The sequence below is a fragment of the Melopsittacus undulatus genome, chromosome 2, assembly GCF_012275295.1.
Source record: "Melopsittacus undulatus isolate bMelUnd1 chromosome 2, bMelUnd1.mat.Z, whole genome shotgun sequence".
Taxonomy (NCBI): Eukaryota; Metazoa; Chordata; class Aves; order Psittaciformes; family Psittaculidae; genus Melopsittacus; species Melopsittacus undulatus.
The window spans coordinates 689494-707481 of NC_047528.1; the positions used below are offsets into that span (position 1 = coordinate 689494).

Genomic DNA, 17988 nt, shown 5'->3' on the forward strand with positions numbered 1-17988 from the left:
GTGTGCACGTGGGGGTGTGTGCACATGTGTGTGCACATGTATGTGTGTGCACGTGTGTGTGTGCACATGTGTGTGCACATGTGTGTGCATGGGGGTGTGTGTGCACATGGGGGTGTGTGCACATGTGTGTGTGCACATGTGTGTGTGCACATGTGTGCGTGTGCACATGTGTGTGCGCACATTGTGTGTGCATGTGCGTGTGTGCGCACAAGGATGGACGCGCGTGTGCACACAAGGGTGTACGCGCACATGGGATGCGTGTGCACGTGAGGCGTGCATGTGCACATAGGGTCCGTGACCCTGGACTGTGTGCGCACGTGTGCGCGTGCAAGTGTGTGTGTTTGCACATCTGTGTGCACGTGTGTGTGTTCACGTGTGTTCGCGTGCACGTGTGCGTGTGCTCACGTGTGTGCGCGTGCACGTGTGTGTGTGCACATCTGTGTGCACGTGTGCGCGTCTTCACGTGTGTGCGTCTTCACGTGTGTGCGCGTGCACGTGTGTGCGTGCGCACAGGGAGGTGCCCCCCCCAGAGGGGACCGCGTGTTCCTGTGTGTTCACGCACACCCCCCGTGCGCGCCTGCGTGTGCACGAGCGCACGCGCCCCCCCCTTGTGCACGTGCACGCGCAGACGGGGGGGTGATCGCCCCTCCTTTCCCTCCCCCCTCCCTTCCCCTCCCCGCCCGGGGCCTCTCGGGGCCGCTCGGGGGCGGTCGGAGGCGGCGGCAGCGCCGCGCTCGGCAGCGCCCGAGCCGGAGCCGAGCCGGGGCCGAGCGGTTCCGAGCGGAGCCGAACCGGTTCGTGCCGTTCCGCTGCCGACAGAGCCGCTCCGCACCGGGCAGCCCCGAGCCCTGCCGGGCCCTGCGCCCCCCCCATCCCCCCCCCCCCTCTTCCCGGCCTCCCAGTAATTTTCCAAGCTTCCCAGTGGAGCTGCCCCTGGATCGGCCATGGGAGACAAAGGCACCCGGTGAGCGGGGGCAACGGGAATGGAGGGGGGGGGGGGGGTCGTGGTCCGCGCTGCCTGCACGCTGCCTGCACCCGGGGGGGGGGGGGTCAGGCAGGGGCTGATGGGGCTCAATGGGGTGCGGGGTGTGGGTCTCGCATCCCTTCCTGCTCCGCTCTCTTCCCGTTTGGAGCCTGGATGGATGCGGGGGGGCTGAGCGCTGTCATCCGGTTTGTTCCGTTTGGGATTCCAATGGGAAGCGGCGGTGACCCCCATGGGGTGCCCCCCCCCCCCCATGTGTTTGCTCATGCACCATGGCAGCGTGTGGCACCCATGGGGGGCACCCCGGTGGATGCCCCGTGGGGATGGGGGGATCCTTCACTCGGCCTTTGCCAGCCCCATGGAATGCAGCAGCCCCATGGAAATCCCACCCTGGGATATGGCAGCCTGGAGTGGGGGGGTCCCGGTGACCCCACCACCCGTGGGTGGGGGTTTGGGGTGTCCCCTGTGACACCCCGTCCCCAGCCAGCTCTGGGGGTGACCGAGGGGTTGATGCTGCTCCTCGGTGCTGTCCATCACCCTGATCCCTACCTGACAGCTCCCTATCCATTGGGACCTCCCCAACATTCCTTATTTAGGACCAGCTATTCCAGAGGGCTCCTGTTTGCCCCCCATCACCGGGACCAATGGGGGGGGTGGCATCACCCTCCCATCACCCCCTTCCCCATAGCACCGGGGCGACCGGGCCATGGGGGTTTGGAGCATCCGGTGCCACCACCGTGCCCCACGGCAGGAGGGAAGGACGAGGGGGTCCAGCCGTGCTTGGGCAGAACCTTCCAGAAGCACTGCATCCTTTTGGGGGGGCAGGATGGGATTTAGGGGTTCCCATTGCCCCCCCCCCCCCCAGGCACTTGGTGTGGGGGGGTAATTGGTGCTGGGTGTTGCTGCCTGACAGCATCCGCATCCCCCCGGCTCAGCATCCCTAATTCAGGATACCCAGCGTGTTGCACCCCTGGAGCGGGTGAGCAGCACCCAAGAGATGTGGGGCTCGGAGCAGTGGGGCTGGAGCACCCATTGGGTTCCATAAGGCTTGGGATGCAGCCGGATCGGTCCCAGGAGGCTTTGGGTGCTGGGGGAGCGGCATTCCCGTAGGAAGGCAGGAGAGGAATGAGCTGATCTCCCTGCCCACGCAGCGCGTACGGGGGGAGCTGGGGGGGGTTAGGCTGAGAAATCTCCCTTTTGGCTCCAGTTTGGAGCTCTGACCCCAAATCCACTTGGATTCATCCCAGGACCACCATGGAGAGGTCTCGGGGTCTGGCTGTGGGAGCTGCTTTCCCACTGGACACTCCAAAAGCATCGTTTCCATGGATTCCTTGGGGATCACCAAGGGAACAGCCTGGGCCCTGTGAGGTTTGGGGTCCCTGGGTGCTCCTTGCAGGATGTGGGACCCATCCATGGGGTGCTTGTGGGGCTCGGCTCAGGTGTCTCCATGTGTCACCATTCCCAGCTTCCCACTGAATCCCTTCAGTGCTCCGGCATCCAGCCCCATGGGTACCCATTGGCCCCAGTGGGTTTGAGCCATGGTGGTCCTAGCATGGGAGACCAGCCCCTGGTTGGCACCAAGGCTCCATCCATGCCCTTCCCCATGGCCTCTGATCCCATCCTGCCCCTCCGCAGCACCAAAGCACACCATGGCCTCTGCATCCCTATGGATGAAGCCATAAGGTCCGGGAGCGGGATGGGGATCTCCAGCAGGAAGAGCAGGAGCCCTGGAAGGTGTCCCGGGAGGGGAGACTCCTGCTTCCTGGATGTTGTTTGGAGAACAAACTGGGAATAACAGCAGGATCCAGACACATCCCGAATCCCACAGCCAAGGAGCTTCCTTGCCAAGGGAGCCGGTGGCACAGCTCCGACCTGCCCGGGGGCTGCTGCCACCGAGCCTGGCAGGGATACAGATGGGATACGGGATGCAGCAGGGATGCGGGATGGGACCCATGGGATGCTCTGGCTCTGGGGTCGGCTGTCCCGGTGTTCCCGGCTCATCCCAGTGCAGCTGGCCTGGAGCCAGTGGGGTTGTACCGGAGCGTGTGATGTGGTTCCTGGCGGCTCCGGTATTCCCACAGGTCCCTTGTAATGAGGTTCAGGCTAATTGGAGCTGCCACCGGCCCCATTAGTGGGAGCAGCCGGTGCAGGGCCCGGCTCTTCCATCCCTGGTTCAAAGGCAATCGATGGCCTCGGGCTGTGGGACCCCACACGATCCTATGGGAATGGGATCGATGTCCCTGACCCAGATCAAACGGAGCCCACTCAATTAGCAGGCAGCAAATGAAGCGATGCTGAGGCCTGGATCAATGGGATGGAGAGGGGAAGGTGGGATCCGGCTTTGCGCAAGGGGTTGGGAATACTGGGGTTCCATCCGTGCACTGGCAGGGATGGGCAGCGGTGCTGGTGCTGGTTTCCTGCCTGCTGTCAGCACCAGGAAGGGCTGGAAGGGGAGGGAAGGCCTCGTGCTTCCTCCTTCCCTGCCTCCGGATCCGGGAGCGGGGGCTGTGTCCGTGCCCCCATTCCCGGCATTGAGCAGGGTGTGACTATGGGGCCGCCTAACCCTAACCCTACCCCTAACCCTAACCCTACCCCTAAACCTAACCCTACCCCTAACCATAACTCTAACCCTAACCCTAACCCTAACCCTAACCCTAACCCTTCCCTGCTGCCAGGGGTGCTTTGGGATAGGGATGGTCCTTGGGATGTGTGGCCATAGGGGCTGCCCATGGACCTGCACCCACAGCATGGGCCCACGTAGGTCCTGAGCCCTGTGGGACCCCTTGCGCCCATATGTGGGGCTGCACAGGGCTCCTGCACCCATAGCACGGGGCTCAGTGCGGCCCTCATAGGTGGGTGCTGGGGGTGGTTGTTTCCTGCCCTCCATTGATCCCACCCCCCATCGATCCCTCCATCCATCCCACCCCTCTATTGATCCCACCCCTCTATTGATCCCACCCCTCCATCCATCCCACTCCCACCGGGCTTCATTACTGGCTGCTCCATGTTTCCCAGTGCTTCCCAGTGTGGCTTGGGATCAGGACCTGGTGCCTGCATCCACTCGGGATCAGGACCTGGCGCCTGCATCCCCAGCCCTGATAATGAGCCCAGGCCCTTTATATCCTTCCCCCCATATTTCATTCCAGCAGCATTCCCAGCACAGGATCCGGCTCCCACCCTGTGCCCTGGGGATCCTGGTGCCAGCAAAGCCTCGTGCTGAGCATCCCACCCATGGCAATGGCAGTGAGAGGTCCCTGGGAAGGGCTGTTGGGATGTTCCTGGTGTTCCTGGTGTTCCCAGGTATTTATGGGCCTGGCAGAGGATTTATCAACAGCTCCCTGGGATGCAGTTGGGATCAAGGGAATAACCCGCCCCCCCACCCCCCCTCCAGGCCTCTCCAGCTCCCTCGGTGTCATCCTGACTCTGGTCTGTATCCTGTTGCATTCCATGGGAATTCCTTGGCCAGGCCCTGCTGGGCCCTGCAGCTCTAGATGGGGTGGGATGTGGGGACACGGGAATGTAAGGATGCAGGGATGCATCCTTATACATAGGAATATATGGGATGCTTATATATTTATAAGGATACAGGGATGCAGGAATGTGGGGATGCTGAGACACAAGGATGCAGAGATGTGGGGGCACAGGGATGCAGGATTGCATGGACACAAGGATGTGGGAATGCTGTGACACAAGGATGCAGAGATGTGGGGGCACAAGGATGCAGGATTGCATGGACACAAGGATGTGGGGATGCAGGGACACAGGGATGCAGGGATACAGAATGTGAGGACACAGATGCAGGGATGCAGACCCACAGTGCTGGGATCACTCTGGTACATGGGCATGGGAGTGAGGAGCACCCTGGCACATGGACCAGCCCCATCCCCATCACTGTGCTCACCCTGGCTTGGGTACCACACATTGGGCCTGTCCCAAGCATCACTGCTCCCTTTTCCTTCCCTGCTTGTGCCTGGAAAACCCAGTGGCTCCTGGCCGGGTGCAGGCAGATCCTGGAGGAATTCCGGGTGTTCCAGGCAGAGCCCAGCCTTGGGAATTGCTGTTCCCAGCCAGACCTGTGGTTACTAATCTTCCCGGATGGCTTTAATGGAATTTAAAGGCGGGGAGGGATTATCCGAGGAGAACCCATTAATGGTGGCTTTATGCCAGGGCAGCTCGGACCAGCTTCCCAAATCAGGCACACCGGGAATGCTGGCTTCATCCTGCCTGCTCCAGGCACACTGGGAATGCTGGCTTCAATGTACCTGCTCCAGGCACACTGGGAATGCTGGCTTCAGTCTGCCTGCTCCAGGCACTGGGAATGCTGGCTTCATCCTGCCTGCTCCAGGCACACCGGGAATGCTGTCTTCAATGTACCTGCTCCAGGCACACTGGGAATGCTGGCTTCATCCTGCCTGCTCCAGCATTCCCAGCACCGTGGTGGGATGTTGGTCCCCCATCTTTTCCCTGTGGGGTCTTTCCAGAGGGATTTTGGGGGACACTGTGGTCTTTGGGTGTCCATCGGGATGGAGGATGAAGGATGGGGATGAAGGCCCTGGGAACAGCAGCATCCTGGGTGCTAGCGCTGAGTGCTGGTGCTAGTGCTGATGTTGATGCTGGGTGCTGGTGCTGGTGTTGGGTGCTGTGTGCTGGTGTTGGGTGTTGGGTGCTGTGCATTGCACTTTGTATGGCAGGGCCTTGGCTCTGCACTTTGCACCTTAGGCTGCTCCTTGCTCTGCCCCTTGCACAGCAGGGCCATTGTGGAGAGCCTTGCACTGCACCTTGCACTGCACCACACTGCACACTGCACAGCAGGACCCGTGCACTGCTCCTTGCACTGCATCACACTGCATACTGCACAGCAGGACCCTTGCACTGCTCTTGCACTGCACCACACTGCACACTGCACAGCAGGACCCTTGCACTGCTCCTTGCACTGCATCACACTGCACAGCAGGACCCTTGCACTGCTCCTTGCACTGCATCACACTGCACAGCAGGACCCTTGCACTGCTCCTTGCACTGCATCACACTGCACACTGCGCAGCAGGGCCCTTGCACTGCTCCTTGCACTGCATCACACTGCACAGCAGGACCCTTGCACTGCTCCTCGCACAGCCCCTTGTGTTGCCCTGTGCACATTGGGGTAAACTGAGGCACGGGGCTGGCCCCACTGCTGCTGTATCCGGTTGTACTGGGGCCTGGTCCCAGCCCACAGCACCCATGGGTGCCCCGTGTCCCACCCGCTGACCCCTCCCCTTGCTTTGCAGGGTGTTCAAGAAAGCCAGTCCCAACGGGAAGGTGAGTGGGATGCTGGGAAAACGGGGGGGGGGGGGGGGGGATGTGCTTCCCAAATGATCCCATCCCATATCCCAGGAATGCAGCCATGGGTCCATCTCCCATCCCAAAGATGCCCTGAACATCGGGAAGGGAAACTGAGGCACAGCAGGAGTGGGGCTGGCACCAGGGCTTGGAGCTGGCATCCCCTCCCCATCATTCCCACTATCCCATGGCATATTCCAGGGGGAGCACATGGGGACCATAGGCTGATGGGATGGACTCAGGGGGTGGTGACCACATGGGGGGACCCCAGGAGACCCCATGATCCCAAGATCCATGTCCCCACGTTCCTCCTGCAGCTCACTGTCTACCTGGGCAAGAGGGACTTCGTGGACCACATTGACGTGGTGGACCCCGTGGGTATGTGGGGATGGGGCTCATTGGGGTGGGAGGGAAGGATGTGGGGAGCAGGAAGCCCCCCATGTGCCACTGTGTCCCCATAACCCTGGAACACAGCTCTGGGGTGATGCCTCTATAAAGGGGGACATGTCCTGACCCTTGTGCTGTTCCCTTGCAGATGGGGTGGTGCTGGTGGACCCCGAGTACCTGAAGGAGAGGAAAGGTAAGGGGTGCTCAGGGTCCCTCAGGGCTGGCACCGCTATGGGGCCGGTGGTGGCATCTCTGGGTGCTCAGGTGCATTTTGCAGCCCTCGGTCCCCATGGGGGGTGCGAGGATGGGGGCTTGTGGTGGGCACCCCAAAGTGCATCTGAGTGGTCCCTGGGTGCAACCACATCTCCATAGCACATACTGGGAGCTGCCAGTGCTTCCCAGTGCCGGTGGGATGAGCCCTGGTGGCACCACGCCATGGTGTCACCATGGTGATGCAGTGATACCCCCACACCATACTATCATTGTGCCGTGATGCCACCATGCTATGATGCCATGATGCCATTGTGTCACCATACTGTGATGCCACCATGTCATGATGACAATGTGTCACCATACTGTGATGCCACCATGCCATGAGAGCACCACACCATGATGTCACCATGCTGTGATGCCACGATGCTACTGCACCATGATACAATCATACCAAGATGACACTGTGCCATGATACCATTATGCCATGGTGTCATGCTGTGATGCCACCACACCATGATACAATCATAGCACAATGCCATCAGGCCATGATGCCACCACACCATGATGTCACCATGCTGTGATGTCAAGATGTCACCATGACATGATGCCACCATGCCATGATAAAACTGTGACATGATGTCACCATGCTGTGATGCAACCATGACATGATGTCACTACACCATGATGTCACCATGCTGTGATACCAGGATGCCACCATGAGATGCAACCATGACACAATGTCACTACACCATGATGTCACCATGTTATGATGTCACCATGCCATGATACAACCATGACATGATGTCACTACACTATGATATCACCATGCTGTGATACCAGGATGCCACCATGCCATGATGCAACCATGACATGATGTCACCATGCTGTGATGCCATAATGTCACCATGCCATGATACAACCATGCTGTGATGTCACCATGCCGTGATGTCACCATGCCATGATATCACCATGCTGTGATGTCACCACCTGTGATGTCACCATGCCGTGATGTCACCATGCTGTGATGTCACCATGCTGTGATGTCACCATACCGTGATGTCACCATGCTGTGATGTCACCATGCTGTGATGTCACCATTCCGTGATGTCACCATTCCATGATGTCACCATGCCGTGATACAACCATGCCATGATGTCACCATGCCGTGATGTCACCCCCCCCTTGATGTCACCCCCACGATACCCCCAACACTCACCCTTACCCCCCCTGCAGTGTTCGTGACCCTGACCTGCGCCTTCCGCTATGGGCGCGAGGACCTGGACGTGCTGGGGCTGACGTTCCGCAAGGACCTGTTCGTGGCCAACGCTCAGGCCTTCCCCCCCCTGCCCGAGGAGAAGAAGCCCCTGACCCGGCTGCAGGAGAGGCTCATCAAGAAGCTGGGCGAGCACGCGTACCCCTTCACCTTCGAGGTGGGTGCCACAGTGCCATGGTGCCATAGAGATGCTCCATTGCCAACCCCTGCCCCAGGCAGGGACCCCTTCCACTGGAGCAGCTGCTCCAAGCCCCTGTGTCCAACCTGGCCTTGAGCACTGCCAGGGATGGGGCAGCCACAGCTGCTCTGGGCACCCTGTGCCAGCGCCTCAGCACCCTCCCAGGGAACAGCTTCTGCCTTATCTCCAACCTGAACTTCCCCTGTTTCAGTCTGAACCCATCACCCCTTGTCCTATCACTGCAGTCCCTGATGAAGAGCCCCTCTCCAGCATCCTTGGAGCCCCCTTCAGACACTGGAAGCTGCTCTCAGGTCTCCACGCAGCTTCTCTTCTCCAGGCTCAACAGCCCCAATGTTCTCAGCCTGGCTCCATACAGGAGCTGCTCCAGCCCCTGAGCATCCTCGTGGCCTCCTCTGGACTTGTTCCAACAGCTCCACATCCATGAGATGTTCCCGTGGGTCTCCAGGGCTGGTTTGGGTTTGAGGTCCCATCCCTGTTTCTAACCCCCTTTCTCCTCCAGATCCCCCCCAACCTGCCCTGCTCCGTCACGCTGCAGCCAGGCCCCGAGGACACGGGGAAGGTAAAGTCCCCCCATCCTTGTCCATGGTGACCAGACACTGGTTGGGGTCACCTCCTATGGGGTGCAAAGGGGTTTCTGTGCCTCCTCTGCCCCCTTTTTGTTGCCAGGCCTGTGGTGTGGACTATGAGGTCAAAGCCTTCTGTGCCGAGAACCTGGAGGAGAAGATCCACAAGAGGTGAGTGGAGAGGATCCATCCAGCCCCATCACCAAGGGGCTGGCCAGGGCTGTGCCCAGTGGGGATGGGGCACCCCGGGTTGGTACCCACAGTGAGTGAGATGGGGATGGGATGGAGGTGAACTCCAGGATGGAATTGGGATGGAGGTGAACTCCAGGATGGGGATGGGATGGATATGAACTCCAGGATGGGGTTGGGATGGAGGTGAACTCCAGGATGGGGATGGGATGGAGGTGAACTCCAGGATGGGGATGGGATGGAGGTGAACTCCAGGATGGGGATGGGATGGAGGTGAACTCCAGGATGGGGATGGGATGAAGGTGAACTCCAGGATGGGGATGGGGTGGAGGTGAACTCCAGGATGGGGATGGGATGGAGGTGAACTCTGGGTGGTGATGGGATGGAGGTGAACTCCATGATGGGATTTGGATGGAGGTGAACTCCAGGATGAGGATGGGATGAAGGTGAACTCCAGGATAGGGTTGGGATGGAGGTGAACTCCAGGATAGGGTTGGGATGGAGGTGAACTCCAGGATGGGGATGGGATGGAGGTGAACTCCAGGATGGGGAAGGGACAGAAACGTCTGGTGTGCTGGGCCTGGAGTTGGGATGATGTTCACCAGGCTGGGCCTGGGATGGAGAGATCTGTGCTGAGTCTGGAGCTGGAATGATGTCCTTTAGGCTGTGACTGGAATGGAGATGTCCTCCATGATGGGGCTGGGACAGAGATGTTTGCTAGGGTAGGGCTGGAGTTGGGTTGATGATGTTCACCAGCGTGAATCTGGGATGGAGATGTTCAGGCTGGGATTGGGATGGAGATGCTCTCCAAGAAAGAGGTGTTCTTTGGGATAAAGACGGGATGGATCTTGGGGCTGGGATGGAGACACCCACCACTGTGGATGCCCCTGCTTGGACTGCCCCTGGAGCTGCCCCACGCAGCATCCTCCCTGTGCCCCAACCAAGGCTCTGACCCAATGGGGCCAAGCAAGAACCCATGGGCAGAGGTTGTGGTACCACCAACCCCACAGGAACTCGGTGCGTTTGGTGATCCGGAAGGTGCAGTATGCGCCGGAGCGTCCTGGCCCCCAGCCCATGGCAGAGACCACAAGGCAGTTCCTCATGTCCGACAAACCCCTGCACCTCGAGGCCTCCCTGGACAAGGAGGTGGGTGAGGCCCCGGGGGCATGGACACGTTGTGGGGTGCTGTGGGGTGATGGAGACCTCCTCATCCTCCCTCCGCAGATCTACTACCACGGAGAGCCCATCAGCGTCAACGTCCACGTCACCAACAACACCAACAAGACGGTGAAGAAGATCAAGATCTCAGGTGAGGAGAGGGGATGTGTCCATCCCTGCTGCTGTCCCCATCCCCATTGGGATCCTCATTGACCCCCATGGCTCCATCTCTCGCCCCAGTGCGCCAGTATGCGGACATCTGCCTCTTCAACACCGCTCAGTACAAGTGCCCGGTGGCTGTGGAGGATGCGGAGTGAGTACCAGTGCCTGGGGACAGCATGAGGGACCTCACGGAGCCCTCGAGGTCTCCTGCTCCCAGGCAGCACCAGTGGGATGTGGCATTCGGCAAACAGGTCCTGGTGGGAGGAGTGGGGAGATGGAGACCCCCATTGATGGTGCCTTGGGGATGTCACCATCTGTGTCCTCCTGGGTGGAGATGGGCGCTGGGATGGGAAGGGAGAGGTGTTTGGGTTGGGATGGAGGTGGGATGGAGGTGGGATGGAGATGTCCTCTAGGGCGGGCTTGGGATGGAGATGTCTGGGCTGAGTTTGGGGTTGGGATGAGGATGTTCACCACACGAGGGGGGAGATGTCTGGGATAGGTTGGGATAGAGATGTTCCCCAGGCTGGGATGGAGATGTCTGGGATAGGTGTTTGGTTGGCATGGAGGTGTTCTCAAGGCTGGGATGGAGATGTTTGGGCTGGGTCTGGGATGAGGATGTCCTCTACAATGGACCTGGGATGGAGATGTCTGGGATTGGGATGGAGTTGGGATGGAGATGTCTGGACTGGGCCTTGGGTTGGGATGGAGTTGGGATGGAGATGTCTGGACTGGGCCTTGGGTTGGGATGGAGATGTTCTCTGGGATGGGCTTGGAATGGAGATGTTCTCTAGGATGGGTTTGGAATGGAGATGTCCTCTAGGATGGGTTTGGGATGGAGATGTCCTCTAGGATGGGTTTAGGATGGAGATGTCCTCTAGGGCGGGCTTGGGATGGAGATGTCTGGGCTGAGTTTGGGGTTGGGATAAGGATGTTCACCACACTAGGGGGGAGATGTCTGGGATAGGTTGGGATAGAGATGTTCCCCAGGCTGGGATGGGATGTCTGGGATAGGTGTTTGGTTGGCATGGAGGTGTTCTCAAGGCTGGGATGGAGATGTTTGGGCTGGGTTTGAGATGAAGATGTCCTCTACAATGGACCTGGGATGGAGATGTCTGAGATTGGGATGGAGTTGGGATGGAGGTGTCTGGGCTGGGTCTTGGGTTGGGATGGAGATGTTCACCAGGCTGGGATGGAGATGTCTGGGATAGGTGTTTGGTTGGGATGAATGTTCACAAGGCTGGGATGGGGATATCTGAGATGGGTCTGGGATGGAGATGTCTGGGATTGGGATGGAGTTGGGATGGAGATGTCTGAACTGGGTCTTGGGTTGGGATGGAGATGTTCTCTGGGATGGGCTTAGAATTGAGATGTCCTCTAGGATGGGTTTGGGATGGAGATGTTCTCTGGGATGGGTTTGGAATGGAGATGTTCTCTGGGATGGGCTTAGAATTGAGATGTCCTCTAGGATGAGTTTGGGATGGAGATGTCCTCTAGGATGGGTTTGGAATGGAGATGTCCTCTAGGATGGGTTTAGGATGGAGATGTCCTCTAGGATGGGTTTGGGATGGAGATGTCCTCTAGGATGGGTTTGGGATGGAGATGTCCTCTAGGATGGGTTTGGGATGGAGATGTCCTCTAGGATGGGTTTGGGATGGAGATGACCTCTAGGATGGGTTTAGGATGGAGATGTCCTCTAGGATTGGTTTGGGATGGAGATGTCCTCTAGGATGGGTTTAGGATGGAGATGTCCTCTAGGATGGGTTTGGGATGGAGATGTCCTCTAGGATGGGTTTGGGATGGAGATGTCCTCTAGGATGGGTTTGGGATGGAGATGTCCTCCAGACTGAACCTAGCGCAGGGATGGGCTGGGATGTCCAGGGTGGCCCATGGGGGTTATGAGAGGTCTGTCTGATGGTGTCCATCACCCCCAGTGACATGGTGGCCCCGAGCTCGACGTTCTGCAAGGTTTACACCCTGACCCCGTTCCTGGCCAACAACCGGGAGAAGCGGGGCCTGGCGCTGGATGGGAAGCTCAAGCACGAGGACACCAACCTGGCCTCCAGCACCCTGTGAGCCCACCATGACCCCCCCAGGCCCTGCTCCTGCTCCAGGGGGGATGCTCAGGGTGCAGGAGACCCCATAGGGGGACCTAAAGGAGGATGCAGGGGTTGGTGCCTATGGACATCCCTTCACTGATGCCCACCCACCCCTTCCTCCAGGTTAAGAGATGGAGCCAACAAGGAGATCCTGGGCATTATTGTCTCCTACAAGGTGAAGGTGAAGCTGGTGGTGTCACGAGGAGGGTGAGTGATGGGGACCCCCCTGAGCTGGTACCCCCAAAGCTCTGCTGGGACTCAGCAGGGTGATGGGGACACACATGGTGGGACATGCTTGGTGGGGTGGTTGTGTGTCCATGGTGGGATGGTGACCACTGTGTTGTCTCCTTTGATCCACACCAGGCTGCTGGGAGACCTCGCCTCCAGGTAATGCCCCAACCCACCCCTGCACCCCCCATTGCACCCCAGACCCACCCCCTTGGTCCCCTCCGCTGCCACCTTCACCCCACACTCATCCAAAGGATGCTCTTGGGGCCACCACTCGCACAAAGCCAAGCACCAGAGTGGGGTCCAGGTGGTGGGGTGAGGAGCTGTGAGGCTGGGGATGGTGATGGGGGTCTCATCCTTCACCCCCCAACCCTGGGTCAGAGCAGTAGAGATGGTGTGAGAAGGACCCAGGGCTGAGGAGAGCACCAAGGTGGCTCCTTGGGGCTGAGCATCAATGGGCCGTGGGGAGGAGTCTCCAGGGTTTTCCTGGTCTCCGTCCTCACACTGGTCCCAGTAACATGGGTTCTATGAGGACTGTGGTTCCTGGTGCATTCCCAGGGATGCTGAGGCCACCCAACCCCATCCCTGGAGGAGCTCAGGGCCATGTTCAGCCTCTCCCACCATCACCATGCAGGAATCTATGAGCTTTAAGGTCCCTTCCAACCCAACCCATTCCAAGAGCTTTAAGGTCCTTCCAACCCAACCCATTCCAAGAGCTTTAAGGTCCTTCCAACCCAACCCATTCCAAGAGCTTTAAGATGCCTTCCAACCCAACCCATTCCATGAGCCTAATCCCAGAGGATTTGGATCCTCAGCAGCTTCTAAGCTTCTGAACAGCAGATTTGGGCCACCCAATGTCCTCCTTGTGCCCAACCCCTGTCCCAGGGGGGGTTGTGCTGATCCCAACCATGGGGTCAGGCTTGAGCAAGGAGCATGGTGGCTCTAAAGGGGTTACACTGAGGGTACTACAGGGTTTCTCCCTGTTGGTGTCTCCAGCAGTGGGGATGGGGGTGATGATGCTGCTCCCACCCCAGCTCTGCCCCATCTCTTGCAGCGACGTCGCCGTGGAGCTGCCCTTCACCCTGATGCATCCCAAACCCAAGGAGGAACCGGCACATCGGGATGGTGAGTGGGCACCAGCCAGCTCCATGTGCGGGGCAGGCCCTCCATGGGATGGGGTGGGGTGGAAGGGGATGGGATGGGGAGAAACTGGAACATCCCACTTCCCTATCTGGGTGGATGGAGGTTTCTACCTCCTGTTGAGGAACCTGTGGACCAAGGAGCAGGTCCCTGGGGGTGTTCCCATCACCCTGGTCCTGCCAAACACCAGTGGTAGGTCTCACCCATCCAATGGGACAACGGGAAAGATCCTGGTGTGTGCAGTGACTGAGCCTGTGCCATCCCTCTGTTCAGTTCCAGAGAACGAAGCCCCCATAGATACGAACCTGATAGAGCTGGACACAAAGTAAGAGACACAAAACCCATCATTTTCCACCCAGTGTGGGGTCTGTGTGGGAAGGGGAAGGGTTTGCAGAGGTCTCGTGGCACCCCCTAACCCCCTAACCCCTCGCCATGGTGACTAACCCCATGCATGTAACCCACCACGCATGTTCTGCCCATCTCTCTTCTCTCCTTTGCCATCTCCTTGCATGGCTTCCAAACACCCCAGGAGAAACCACAGTAAGGAAGCACCCGCCGGGTTGTGTGTTGGGATGGGGGGGATGTCCCTATGGTGTCCATGTGGTGTCCCTGTGGTGTCCCCATGGTGTTCCTGGGGATGGAGGTGCATGTTCCGGATGCTGGAAACAGATGAGCTTTAAGGCCCCTTCCAACCCAGATCATTCTATGATCTTTAGGGACATTTCCAACCCAAACTGTTCCATGATTCCATGATCTTTAAGGCCCCTTCCAACCCATTCCATGATTTTGTAATCTATAGGGACCCTTCCAATCCAACCCATTCAATGACTCCATGATCTTTAAGTACCTTTCCAACCCAATCCATTCAATGATCTTTAAGCATCCTTCCAACCCACGATTCTATGAGCTGTAAGGACCCTTCCAACTCACCCCACTGTATGATCTTTCAGACCCTTCCAATCCATTCCATGATTCTATGACCCTGAAGTACCTTTCCACCCCAACCTATTTGATAGGATCTTTAAGGCCCCTTCCAACCCTACCCATTCCATGATTCCATGATCTTTAAGGACCCTTCCAATCCAAACCATTCCATAATTCTACAATCTTTAGGGACCCTTCCAACCTAAATAACTTCATGATTCTATGATCTTTACGGCTCTTCCAACCCAAATCATTGCATGATCTTTAAGGCCCCTTCCAAGCCTTTCCATGAGTCCACAGCCTCTAAGGCCCCTTCCAACCCAACCCATTCCATGTTTCTATGATCTTTAAGATCCTTCCAACCCAACCCATTCCATGGTTCTATGATCTTTTAAGACCCTTCCAACCCAACCCATTCCATGTTTCTATGAACTTTAAGATCCTTCCAACCCAACCCATTCCATAGTTCTATGATCTTTAAGGGCCCTTCCAACCTATTCCATGGTTCTATGATCTTTAAGACCCTTCCAACCCATTCCATGGTTCTATGATTTTTAAGGCCCCTTCCAACCCAACCCATTCCATGATCTTTAAGACCCTTCCAACCCAACCCATTCCATGGTTCTATGATCTTTAAGCCCCTTCCAACCCAACCCATTCCATGGGTCTATGATCTTTAAGGCTCTTCTAACCCAACCCATTCCATGATCTTTAAGGCCCCTTCCAACCCAATCCATTCCATAGTTCTATGATCTTTAAGACCCTTCCAACCCAACCCATTCCATGGTTCTATGATCTTTAAGGCCCCTTCCAACCCAACCCATTCCATAGTTCTATGATCTTTAAGACCCTTCCAACCCAACCCATTCCATGGTTCTATGATCTTTAAGACCCTTCCAACCCAACCCATTCCATGGTTCTATGATCTTTAAGATCCTTCCAACCCATTCCATAGTTCTATGATCTTTAAGGGCCCTTCCAACCTATTCCATGGTTCTATGATCTTTAAGACCCTTCCAACCCATTCCATGGTTCTATGATTTTTAAGGCCCCTTCCAACCCAACCCATTCCATGATCTTTAAGGCTCCTTCCACCCAACCCATTCCATAGTTCTATGATCTTTAAGACCCTTCCAACCCAACCCATTCATGGTTCTATGATCTTTAAGACCCTTCCAACCCAACCCATTCATGGTTCTATGATCTTTAAGACCCTTCCAACCCAACCCATTCCATGGTTCTACAACAACCTTTGAGACAAGGTTCTTTGCTGAAGGACGAAGGTTTACCCCCCCCAGGCTGCACCCTCACAGCGCAGGCAGTCAGCGCAGCAGGGCCCATCCCAGACCCCTCTCCCCCCACGCCCCCCATCACATCCCCTCTCCCTCCTGTCCCCCCCAGCGACGACGACATCGTCTTCGAAGACTTCGCCCGCCAGCGACTCAAGGGCATGAAGGACGACAAGGAGGATGAGGAGGAGCGGACGAACTCCCCCCAGCTCAATGACAGATAAGCCCCCCCCAACCCGTGTCCCCACTGCCGATGCCGGGGGGGGACATCCGGCTGCTTCTCCTTTTGTATGATGATGGAGTTTGGTTTCTACCTGGACCGGAGGCTCCGGCTTCGCCCGCTGGTCACAGCAATTATAACCCTCCAGCTGTGCCACTGCTCTTGTCACTTCATGCAGCTGCCAAAGCCACTGCAGGGCACGGCCGGAGGGGGACTGGAAGCACTGGGGGGGCTGCACCGCTTCCATTGGCACCCCCTTTTCCCCATCCATCCATCCATCCCCATGTCCCCTTTCCTATGAGCTGCCTCTTTTATGTGTTTTCTATCCAAGTCCAGTCTCAACACCAGTTTGTAATGGGAAGGAATGGGTGGGGGGTGCAGCAGATGGGGGGGGGGGGGTTCGGGTCTTTTCTAGGCAGCCTGCTCATGGGAAAGGGCACCCACACACTTGGGGTGTCCCCTCCTCTCCGGCCCTGCTGCATGTGGGATATACCAGCCTGGCTTTGCCCCATGGAGCCCCTGCCCTTGGCTGAGCCTCCGAAAGGAGGCAGCAGGATGGGTCTTATCCCAAAAGCTTCCTAAAGGAGCCAGCCCTGGGGGGGGGTTCATCAGCTCCAATGGGATTTACAGCAGTGCAGCCTCCCTGGAGGGATGGAGCTGGGAGCTGTGGGTTGCCAGGGCAGGGAAGCTCATCCATCCCACATGGATCCATGCCATCAGCCACGCGATGCTCGCACCGGGAGAGGCTGCAAATGCCCAGCAGGGTCTTGGTGTAACCACCTTGTTCCCAGTGGGGTTCCACTGGGGATGGTTCCCCCATTCCCAAGCTGCCAAGCTCCCCTGGTCCATGTTTCCCCCCTGTCTGTGCCTGCATGGGGTCAAGCACCTATTTGGGGATGGGGAGGGAAGGGGCACACAGCATTTGCCACCTTAACCAGTGTGTCACCGGGTGCTCGTGCCCACCCAGCACCCATCCCACCCCATGGACCCTCACCGGGGTCTTGGGTCTCCCACCACAACCAAGAGACCATTCCCATTATTTATTGTGCTCTTGCGGTCAGTGCTGGCATCGGAGAGCGATCCATGGGGATGGCTCCATCCCTCTGGATGGGAAGTGGGGTGCAGAGCTGAGCTCTCCCCCCCTTTTGGGGGTAAAGCTGATGGGCAGCGTGGTACTTCTTTTGTAAGTGGTTCCTTTGTACTGTTCTGGGTGACTGCTCCTCGCCCCCCCCCCCCCCCCCCCCCCCCCAGTCTCTGTGATGTTTCTGTGTCTGTCAAATAAATTATTCTAGTTTATTAAACTCAGAAGGACAAAGGAAAGAGAATAAAGATCCAGTCCCGGCGCCTGGACACGTCTCTTGGCTCGGGATATGGGACATGGAGCAGGCCTGGGGTGTCTGAGCCCTGGAACACAGAGGAGGTGATGGGCACCTCAGCATCCTCCCTAAGAGCTCAGCTCAGTCTCCCCTCTCTTGGGCAGGTTCAAGCCATTCCCCTTGGCCTGGCCCTCCAGGCCCTTGTCCCAAGCCCCTCTCCAGCTTTCCTGCAGCCCCTTTAGGCACTGGAGCTGCTCTCAGGGCTCCCCCAGCCCAGCTCTCAGCATCTTCCCCCTCTGTTCCTCTCAGCTGCAGTTTAGGGAATCCATT

At 57.9% G+C, this 17988-nt stretch overlaps 1 protein-coding gene across 1 annotated transcript; it reads left to right on the forward strand.

The window, feature by feature from the left end:
- Positions 1–887: 887 nt before the first annotated feature.
- On the forward strand, positions 888–16707 carry ARRB1 (arrestin beta 1). The gene is made up of 16 exons (XM_034060105.1): positions 888–964; positions 6250–6280; positions 6619–6679; positions 6837–6881; positions 8135–8331; positions 8873–8932; positions 9040–9107; positions 10136–10271; positions 10350–10434; positions 10524–10596; positions 12377–12514; positions 12665–12748; positions 12905–12928; positions 13824–13894; positions 14183–14234; positions 16235–16707. Exons 1-16 carry the CDS (start codon positions 945–947, stop codon positions 16344–16346), a joined length of 1257 nt encoding a protein of 418 aa, XP_033915996.1. The 5' UTR covers positions 888–944; the 3' UTR covers positions 16347–16707.
- The last annotated feature ends 1281 nt before the right edge of the window (positions 16708–17988 follow it).